Here is a 10791-nt window from a genome sequence, read left to right on the forward strand (position 1 = left end):
ATGATTACGCCACAGAACATTCGCTAAGGGAATAGACTTTTTTTGAAGGAACTTTACATCACGCTCCAGAATCTGAACCGGCTCATCTTCGAAGGTCAAGTCTGGCCTAACCTCAATCTTCTCAACAGAAACAACATGCGTGGGATCAGAGAGGTAGCGACTCAACATCAAGATGTGAAAAACATCATGAATGCGGTCCAACTCTGGAGGTAACTCCAACTGATAAGTGACAAGTCCCAAACATTTCAGAATGCGGTAAGGTCCAATAAACCAAGGGCTCAGCTTTCCTTTGCGACCGAACCTCAAAACCTTTTTCCATGGCGAGCCCTGAGAAAAACTAAGTCGCCCACAAAATACTCGATCTAACACCTCTTCAAATTCACATACAATTTCTGCCTATCAGAAGCCGCTTTCAACCGATCCAGAATCAATCTAACCTTATCCTTTGTCTCACAGACCAACTCAAGACCCAAAACGTGTCACTCGCCCAACTCAGTCCAACATAATGGAGTGCGACATTACAACCGTACAGTGCCTCGTAAGGTGCCATCTGGATGCTAGACTGGAAGCTATTATTGTAGGCAAACTCCACTAACGGCAAGTACTCCTCTAGTATCTGAATCACCCTCTCTGACTGACCACTTGTCTGAGGATGGAAAGTAGTACTAAAGTTTAATCTTGAACCCAGAGCCTCATGAAATGAGGATCCCAATCAGAAACGATCGAGACAGGTACCCCATGCAGTCTCACTATTTCCGATATGTAAAGCTTAGCTAATTTTTGAAAAGAAAAGTTTTTCCTTACCAGGATGAAGTGAGCAAACTTGGTCAATCGATCCACGATGACCTAGACAGAATCCTTCTTAGTGGGTGTTAGAGGTAACCCACTAACGAAATCCATCATTACTCGCTCTCATTTCCATAACGGTATCTTAATTGGCTGCAGCAAACCTGAAGGTAACTGATGCTCAGCCTTAACCTACTTACAAGTCAAACAGCGAGCAACGAAGTCGGCAACCTCACGCTTCAACCCTGGCCACCAGTACGATTCCTGAAGATCTCGGTACATCTTGTTCCCACCGGGATGCATAGTATAGGGACTACCATGCGCCTTTCTTAGAATCGACTGCCTTAAATCCTTATCATTCGGTACACAAATCCTATCGCGAAAACAAAGTACCCCATCACTGTTTATCCCAAAATCAGTAGTGCCGCCATTCTCAACCTAACGAAAACACAACCTGAGAGACTTATCCCCCAATTTTTTACCTCGAATCTATTCAATCCATATCAGTTTGACCTGAAGTTCTGCCAACAGACTTCCATCGTCGAATAAGCTAAATCGAGCGAACATCACTCTCAGATCGGTCATAGCCCTACGGCTTAACGCATCGGCCACCACATTGGCCTTGCCGGGATGGTACTCAATGGTACAATCATAATCCTTAAGCAACTCAACCCATCTATGCTACCTAAGATTTACCTCCTTCTAAGTGAGGAGATACTTGAGGCTCTTCTGATTAGTGTAGATAATACACTTCTCATTGTACAGATAATGCCTCCAGATTTTCAATGTAAAGACTACGGCGGGCAACTCCAAATCGTGCTTCAGATAGTTTACCTCATGTGTCTTAGGCTGACAAGATGTATATGTAACCACCTTACCATCCAGCATCAACACACATCCCAAACCGACATATGATGCATCACTATAAACTATGAACTCCTTTCCAGGTTCAAGCTGTACCAAAACAGGAGCCTGAGTCAGTACAGTCTTAAGCTTCTCAAATCTCTCTTGCTATGCATTAGTCTAGTCAAACGGTACACCTTTACGTAATAGCTTAGTTAAGGGTGCTGCGATCAATGAAAATCCTTCCACAAACCGTCGGTAATAACCTGCTAGCCCTAAAAAGCTGTAGATCTAAGACATATTCTTAGGCTACTTCCAGTCTAATACAGCCTCAATTTTTCAAGGATCGACTCCAATCCCCTCAGCAGACACCACATAACACAAAAATGTTACTTCACGTAACCAGAACTGGCACTTGCTAAACTTAGCATCGAGCTATTTTTCCCTCAAAATCTGAAGAACAATCCTAAGGAGCTCATCATTCTCATCCTTAGTCCACGAATAAACCAATATGTCATCGATGAACACCACTACAAACCGATCCAGGTAGGGCTGAAACACTCGGTTTATCAGACCTATGAAAGTTGCCGGTGCATTAGTAAGTCCAAATGGCATCACTAGGAACTCATAGTGACAATAACGAGTCCTAAATGCCGTCTTATACACATCAGCCTCCTTAACCCTCAACTAATGGTACCCAGAATGTAAGTCAATTTTGAAGAATAGAAACGTCCCTCGAAACTGGTCAAACAAATCATCAATCCTCGGAAGTGGATACTTGTTCTTAATAGTCAACTTATTTAGTTGTCAGTAGTCGATACACATCCTCATGGATCCATCCTTTTTCTTAACAAACAATACCGGTGCTCCCCATGGGGACACACTAGGGCGGATGAACCCATGATCCAATAACTCCTGAATTTGAGCCTTGAGCTCCGTAAGCTCCTTCGGTGCCATTCAATAGGGAGCGATAGACACCAGAGCTGTACCAGAGAAAAGCTTAATCCAAAACTCCACTTCCCAATTCGAAGGTAAACCCGGTAGCTCCTCAGGAAAGACGTCCAAAAAATCTCTCACAGTTCTGATGTCCTTAACAGTAGAGTCTCCAGAAGTGGAAACACATACGTAGGCCAAATATGTCTCACATCCCTTGTGAACCAGTTTCTCAGCTACCAGTGCAGAGATAACGTTAGCCAAGTAATTCCGACGTTCCCCAATCACAACTACTTCATTACCTTTTTCAGTTCTCAATACAACCTTCTTAGTCGCACAGTCCAAAATGGCATGATGCTTGACCAACCAGTCCATCCCCAATATCATATCAAACTCCCCAAACAGAAGCTCCATCAAATCAGCCAGAAATACTGTCCCTTGAACCTCTAAAGGAACATCCCTGTATAGTTTGCTAACTCTAACAGATTGCCCCTACATATTTACCTTGAAAAGACGACTTATAGAAATCTCAAGTCAGTCGTTCGAGCTGAGTGCCCTCCTTAACGGTCAGGCACCATTGGTATGCTTCACTGCAAAGTAAGGAAACAATCACTTTCAATTTCTGTTTAAGGGTAAAGTCCAGATCGTCCATGATTCTTTCCGTGGCCACCATCCAGTACTCGGCCACGTTAGGGGTGACTCTAGTGACACCCCTGAATAGCTCAGCCTAATGGACTGGAGTAGTTCCGTAACCGACCCTCGACCCCCAGATCCAATGTTGGTCCCAACGACCCTTTCTAATATCCTCAGTATAGGCTGGGACAAGGCGTCGTCCCCGGCCATGCGATCATGAGACCCTGTCTCTGTAGCAAGTGAAATCGGCGTCTCGCTCGTATTTAGATTCGGCATGCTTCTTAACAAAGATGATTCAGCTCTAGCCCTTCTACGGCCTCTACCTCGGCCTCTAGTACCCCGTGTGCAGATACCTTTTGTGCTCATATCTAATCGAATTTATCTGGTATTATAAGTTTTATGAATCAGTTACAGTTCCAGTATTGATTAACAAATGTTTTATGTAAAATAGTATCGGTTATCAAAGTTCATTTTCGTAAATCGCAGACTCACTACAGTTTCTAGTTTCTCTATAATTTTTAATATACACAAACTAAAGTGTTTTTAGTACAGTTTACTACCTATAGTAGTTTCGGAATATACTATCCACAACAGTTTGAGTTTAAAACAAATCATCGTTCAGAATACTAACCGGATCGGCGCCAGAGACTCGGTGTACCACTTATTCAGTAAAAACATTTGAAATCTTTTGGAAATCAATCATTTTTTTTGAAAGCCCAATTTTTATCAAACTCATAATCCACAGCCGAGTTTTCCAACCTGGCTCTGATACCACTAAATGTGACACCCGAAATCGAGCCTAGACATTATGGCCAAATCTAACGATGCCCATGGAAAGGGGTTTGAAGACAAGATTGTCGAGTTTAAAGATCGTTACAGTAAGTTAGCTTTTATTTAATTAAAAAAAAACTAGTTGATTTGCTTTAAAACTTGTCACTTAGTGAAAGCTTTTGTAACCAATTAATTTAGGGAAAATTCATTTCTATTTATGAAAAACCTTGGTTTTTAGAAAACAAATCGTGTTTTGTGGAGTTGTAGTTTTTAAAAAAATCATAAAAAATAGTATAAAGTCCCAAATATAAAGCCAACCAGTCCATAGTCGAGAAGATACATCAAAAACCCCAAATAAGTAATAAATTCTAGGCATTAATAGAAAACAGTCTAAAATTTATTTATGGCCAACATCGAGTCTTCTGTTGTATCGACCCGTCAAGTTTGGGGATTACCTGTACAAATTAAATAGAGAAAGGGTGCGTTTTCACAAACTAAGTGTGTAATCCCTACAGATATATGATCAACAGAATTTAGTTAGATACAGTCTTTGACTTGTGCCCATCACAGAATCAGTTTTAGCCTTAGCCCATTAAGATACAGTCTCAGAAATACATTAGGGCCTTGATCCATACCAGTTGCAAAATACAGATACAGTAAATCAAAATCCTACCCACCAGCCTTTACACACCATCTCCGTCCAACCCTACACACCATATGGGGATTAAATCAACCCACCCATCCCTACATACCATAATGTACCGAAATGCGGCACATAATCAAAAGGTTGCAGCTGAGCTGCCAGATAACAGGCTTAACAGCCTTTCAGACACTTCCTCCAAATATCATCAACCCACCCCGATGCAATGCAACATGCAAAATATGTCATGCCATTATGCAATTAATAGTACATACATTTAGATACCATAATTCATGTGTGGTATAGAAATCAGACAGACAAATCACACATATAGGGGTCTAAGTAAAGCTTACCGACCGTATAATAGGTCTACAGTCGACTTGGACGACCCGTGCAACCTTACTGAACTTTTTAGAAAAATGGGCTCACACGCCCATATGGTGCACTCGACCCAAATTGGCCTTGGCCACGTAATCCATTTTTAATGTAACCCGTGCTAGTTAATTATTCATATATGTTTTCACTATTTACTTATATGTTCCTTCAAAGTTGTCTACTTGAGTCACTGTTACTAAATTATTTATATCTTTAGCTACAGAATTCTTAATTAAGATTCTCTTAATGTATTTGAAACTAGACTCAAATACCTTTCTACCATAAAACTTTTAGAATTTTTGGTTCAGCCAATAAGTACAGTAAAATCATCAAACCTACCCCTATTCTGTTGTCTGACAACTTCGTCCCTTCTTTGCTAAAAATTAATTATCTCTTAGTATAATATCTGGATGATGTTTCCATTTGTTTCTGTTGAAAATAACCCATTAATAATTTAAAAATGTAAATTTTAACCCCTAATTATTTTAATCCAATTTTTTATGATTTTCCAAAGTCAAAACAGGGGAACCCGAATTCATTCTGACCATGTCTCACAAAGCTTATTATACCTCATTATTTAAAATTCCATTACTTACGCCGTTTCTTCTATGAGAAACTTGACTCAATAAGATTTAATTCCATGTTTTTTTCATCCTCTAATTCAATTTCCACAATTTATAGTGAATTTTCAAAATTAGCCTACTGCTGCTCTCCAAACAGCAAGTAATTTCAGCTTTTTGTCGAATCCCTTTTTTTTGCGTTTCGGGTACACACCTAGTTTTGTTTGATGTTAAAACAGTCCCCAAGCACTCCAAAGCCTATAATCAAGATACTCAACATCAATTTAATGGTTTTACAAGCGAATTGACAACCAAGAATGAACAGAAACCCAACTTGCCACGAACACTAACCCTCTGTTTAACTATTGTTAAGACGAGAACACTAAATTCCCGAGTTTGAGCCACCCCCTACTCCCAAATCGCAGAGAAATAATACCATTTCCTGCATAAGGATTCGAGCACAAGACCTCCACTATAATAACACACCATTTAACCACCAAACCAGTAGGCTCATTCTGATGTAATTTACCCAACAATCAAATAAAAGCCTATTGAACAAAAGTAAGGCCTAATTCATTCAAAATACCAAAATTTTCCCAAGCGAAGGCTCGAACTTGGGACCTCCCAAACACTCCTAGAACATATAACCACTAAAAGTGACAAATATTTGTGTCATATTTTCACAATAACGAAATTCGAAATTTTGGGGCGTTACAACGAACCCTTTTTTTTCCATGCCCATTTTTGGGGCCTATATTTTGCCCAAACCCTCTCACTTTTCGGGTAGGCCTTCAGACCTGGACTGATGGTCTAACCCATGATCAGGTCTATTATCATGCGAGGAACTGCTAATTTATGCCTTCTAAGTTTGCAATGGCATTAAAATTTGAAACCGATGATTTAACCTTGTTTATAATATACATTTTAATCACCGGTGATTTTATATTATATTATTTTTTATAATATAAAATATGATGTAAAAATGACCAAATTAAAATAAAAAAGGACTAAATTCACATTTTATGCATAATACGTAAACTAATAACATGATTTAACGAAAAACAAAAGCACTCTATATGGTCCCATCCCCATATGGCATCTACAATTTTAATCTTCTCTAAATGGAAAGTACAATACAACAAAGAACATAAGGCAAGAAAAGAAAAAAACACTGAATTCTTTTCTTTACTTTTGGGAATACCTAGGTTCATGATTCAACAAAAACGCTCGAAAAATGTGAAAATCTTGTGACATTTAATTAGTTTAAATCACCATAAATTCTTATCATAAATGGTTACAATTCTTATTTACATTTATAAACACCATTATTTTTTACTCTAAAATCCATAAAAGAAGTTAAAGAAACACGGAGAAAACAAAAATGGGGAGAAGAAAATTAAAAATTCAAAGATTGGAAGACATGAAAGCAAGACAAGCAAAATATTCAAAGCGAAAAAAAGGGATTCTTAAGAAAGCAAAAGAGCTCTCGATATTGTGTGATGTTGAAATTGTTCTTTTACTCTCTTCACCCTCCGGTAAACCAACCCTTTTTGTTGGTCAAAACCCCAAGTAAATTAGTTCATTCCTTTTTTTTTATTTTTTCTTATCACTATTAGTATTTTTATTTTATTTTACAATTAAAACTCTAGTTTCTTTTTTCTTATTTATGTTCGATTTAAATTTTTTAAAGAAAAATTTAAATTTTATTTTTTGAAAAAATTGGTCAAAACAGTGGCTTATATTGCATTCTTCAGAAAGTCTCGAATATGCCATTTGTAGAGCGCGAGGAAAGGTAAATAATGTTAATAACATAGTTTTTTCCTTTTCTAAAAAAGAGTTCAATAGCTAAAAATTCTTTTTCTTTTTTTTTTCCGCCAGGAGGGCCTATACATTGGAGGTACGTCTCGGTACCTAGTCATGATTTAGGGATTTTTTATTTTACAATTTCATTTCTTTAACAATTAAAATTAATTTTTTTAATGAAGATGTTGAAGAAATTTTATGTAAATTGGGAGTCAAAGTTTGATCCATTAAGCCTGCCCCGTAACAATAATGTTGATACCCTCAAGGTAAATGGGTTCCTAAAGTTGAGAACATAACAAAAAAAATTATATTTTTTATTAGTTTTTAAATCTTTTTTTTCTCTAGTTATATGAAGATCAATTGCAAGAGCTGAAGGACAAACTTACTAAGAAGAGCAAGATACTGAGGTTTGAAATATTCTAGTATTTAAAGATTTTAATTATGTACACAAATGTCACTTGTCGATATTAAGCACATATCACCAAATGAATGGTGGTATAATAGATGATCAAATATTCTAATAATGATTTTGTGATATTCCAATGATAGGGATTGGAAATACCCAGAAAATGTTGAGGACCTAAACCAAATAAAGTTTATGGAGGATCATCTCATTGCATCTCTTAATGGACTCCGAAATAGGAAGGTACCTTCTTTCTTTTTAATTTATATATATTATGATAATAAAGTTTAAAATTTTGGGTCCGAAAAAAAGGTTTAATGCATTAATGTATTAAGCATGAAAGTAAACAGATTGTTTCTTTTTTTTTGCGTAGAATCAATTAGCAATGGAACAGCAAAGCAAAGAAAGATATTTAGAGGTTGGTCTTTAAATAAGCATGAAATAATTTACCCATTTTTCAACTATATGTATAAAATCTAACATACAGGGTTTTCTTTATTATGCAGGGGACTGAGAACTTGGAAATTTAAACTATGATTTCCTTACAAAACTTATGATTTTTTATTAATGCAATGTTTTAAAATGATGATAAATGAACTCTAAAGAAAGTTATTTTCTTTAGCAAATATGTATCACCTAAACCTGTTCTTGGGGAATATGCCTTTGAAGGGGCTTTTGAATTTCCTATCTCATCTTTTATTTAATAGGCTCCTTTCGCTTTGTTATTATGGTCAGAAATAAATGAGTTTTTTTCTTATATACAATGAATGAAAATTTTAACATTATGTCCAAGTTCTTTTATCTTTCTGGTGGAACCAATAAATCTTTTACAGAATGTAAATAACTTTTTCAATGTTGATGGCAATCCTTCTCAACAATGTCATATTTAGGATAGGAATATGAGTTCTTTTTTTGAAAGTGTAATATATTTTAACATTGCATCTAACTTAGAGACCTACACATTTCAATTGTGCATTGTGGATCTCAAACTTAGGTATTTAAGAACCAAGGCCTCCACTTTTGTCAACTAAGCCAAGGCCTTATTGACTTCAATCTACTAAAGTTGGTTTCATAAAATCATGATAAAGAAGCAGATGATGTTAGAGGTATAGGTTTAAATTTTACTAGTATGGTTTATGTCCCATGCTTTGAGTTTATTTAACTATTTTTGCTTAAATTATGGAGTTAAAATTTAAATGTTACAATATGCTCCAAATTATGTACTATTTGTATATTTAAAATTTATTCTTTGTACTTTCATTTTCAAGAATTCAGTCCCTTTACTTTTTCAATTTAACAACTTAGGTCCAATTGTTAATACCTTTAAAGTTATTCTGTTCAATTCACTCCTCTAACATTCTTCTTTTTTTAATCCTCATTTGGTAGCCATTTGACAAAAAAATGATATTGTAACAATCCTAAATTTGACAAAGAATTTTAACAGCATTAACAATTCTTAAAATTCAACCTTTTATTTTGATCAAATTTTTTTTGGCTTGTTATTCTCTTAATTAAGCTCTATTTTTAGTTTCCCACTTAAGCTCTAATTAACCTAGAGTTGTTGTAGTCATATATGCTACAAATTTCTACATATGAATAGGCCTAAGTTACTCTAACAAAAAATTATTTAGATTGAGAGAATTTTGTTCTTTTTTTTGAAAGGTTTTTCTTGTGGGGCATCGGGTTTTTCTTTTAATTCTCTCCATATTTTTTCTTACCTTTATTATAGTGAAATCTCCTTTGGCCCGTGGTTTTTTATCCTCTCTTCAGAAGTTTTTACATGTAAAATTTGCGTGTTCGGACTTTTTTATTCTTATTTTAATCACTTTGTTACTTAGCCGGGTTTATCCCTTATAAATTGGTATCTAAGCTAGTTCTATTTCTGTAATCAACCCGTTCAGAGATAGAAGTGTCAAGGTTTGATATTGAGAAGTTCAACTGTAACATCCCGATTTAGGGCCTAGTCAGAACAGTGGTTTCGGGACCATAAATCCGATGAGGAAAATTTTATTTTTACTATATTTTTATGGCCTAAAATTTCATGGAAAGATTTTGTGAAAATTTCGTTCAAAATTTTTGATGTTTGGGCACTCAATTTAGTCAAAAGGATTAAATTGTAAAAAGTGTAAAAGTTGAGTTTTATATCTTAAAGGTATTTAATTGTTATGGAACTATAAATTAGGGGTCATTATATGGTAATTATACCATTAGTTAGTGATGGACAAAAATGGACATGAGATAAGTGAAATAGGATTTTTTTAGTAAGGGCATTTTAGTCATTTAGTAAATAAATTGAATTAAAAGGGAAAAATATGTAAAAATTGTGTTCATCATCCTTGCTTGCTGCTAAAACTTGAAGGAAGCCATAGCTAGGGTTTCTTCACTTTCTCAAGCTCATAATAAGTGATTCCAAGCCTCGTTTTTAATGTTCTTTACGTTTTTCGAATTCCGGTAGCTTAATTTAGCTTATTTTAGCAATAATTTAACCTAGGGTTCATATTTGGAAAAATACCAATAGTTTAAATATTTTTATTTTGATGTTTTATGGTATAATATGAAGCTAGGAATTATGTTAAACAACTTTTGCTAGTCGATTTTAAGTGAAAACGAGTATATTGACAAAATCGGCAAAAATACCTAATGTTCATAAGTGTTAGGGTAAGAATTTGATGTTGTCATAGAAGGGAAAAATGTTCAGCATGTTATAAAACATAAGAATAAGAGATGAAGTTTAATATCCGAGCTTTGGGGCAAAAGTGTAAATATGCAAAAGTTTAGGGGCAAAATTGTAATTTTTCAAAAATTGAGTCAAGGATTGTTTTGATGAATGTGAGTATTAAATAAGCTAAAATTTCTATTATAGATCAAGAAGAACGAAATTCGGAGCTAGACCGGGGAAAGAAAAAGATTGAGGACTAAAGTGTTAGATTTGATCACATTTTTGTACCAAGGTAAGTTTACAGTAAATAAATGTAAGATTTTAATAATTATTATTAATGTTGCTATTTTCCAAAAATTATGTATTTATCTCTTAAATTATTTAA

At 35.3% G+C, this 10791-nt stretch overlaps 2 protein-coding genes across 2 annotated transcripts; both read left to right on the forward strand.

The window, feature by feature from the left end:
* Nucleotides 1-6916: 6916 nt before the first annotated feature.
* Nucleotides 6917-7325, forward strand: LOC107899928 (agamous-like MADS-box protein AGL65). Its single transcript, XM_016825664.2, has one exon. It carries the CDS (start codon nucleotides 6923-6925, stop codon nucleotides 7112-7114), a length of 192 nt encoding a protein of 63 aa, XP_016681153.1. The 5' UTR covers nucleotides 6917-6922; the 3' UTR covers nucleotides 7115-7325.
* LOC107900274 (uncharacterized) lies at nucleotides 7308-8482 on the forward strand. Its single transcript, XM_041095558.1, has 7 exons — nucleotides 7308-7333; nucleotides 7420-7438; nucleotides 7527-7610; nucleotides 7690-7751; nucleotides 7894-7990; nucleotides 8121-8165; nucleotides 8254-8482. Exons 1-7 carry the CDS (start codon nucleotides 7308-7310, stop codon nucleotides 8275-8277), a joined length of 357 nt encoding a protein of 118 aa, XP_040951492.1. The 3' UTR covers nucleotides 8278-8482.
* Nucleotides 8483-10791: the final 2309 nt, after the last annotated feature.

This window comes from Gossypium hirsutum, chromosome D06 (genome assembly GCF_007990345.1).
Source record: "Gossypium hirsutum isolate 1008001.06 chromosome D06, Gossypium_hirsutum_v2.1, whole genome shotgun sequence".
In the NCBI taxonomy this organism is placed as follows: Eukaryota; Viridiplantae; Streptophyta; class Magnoliopsida; order Malvales; family Malvaceae; genus Gossypium; species Gossypium hirsutum.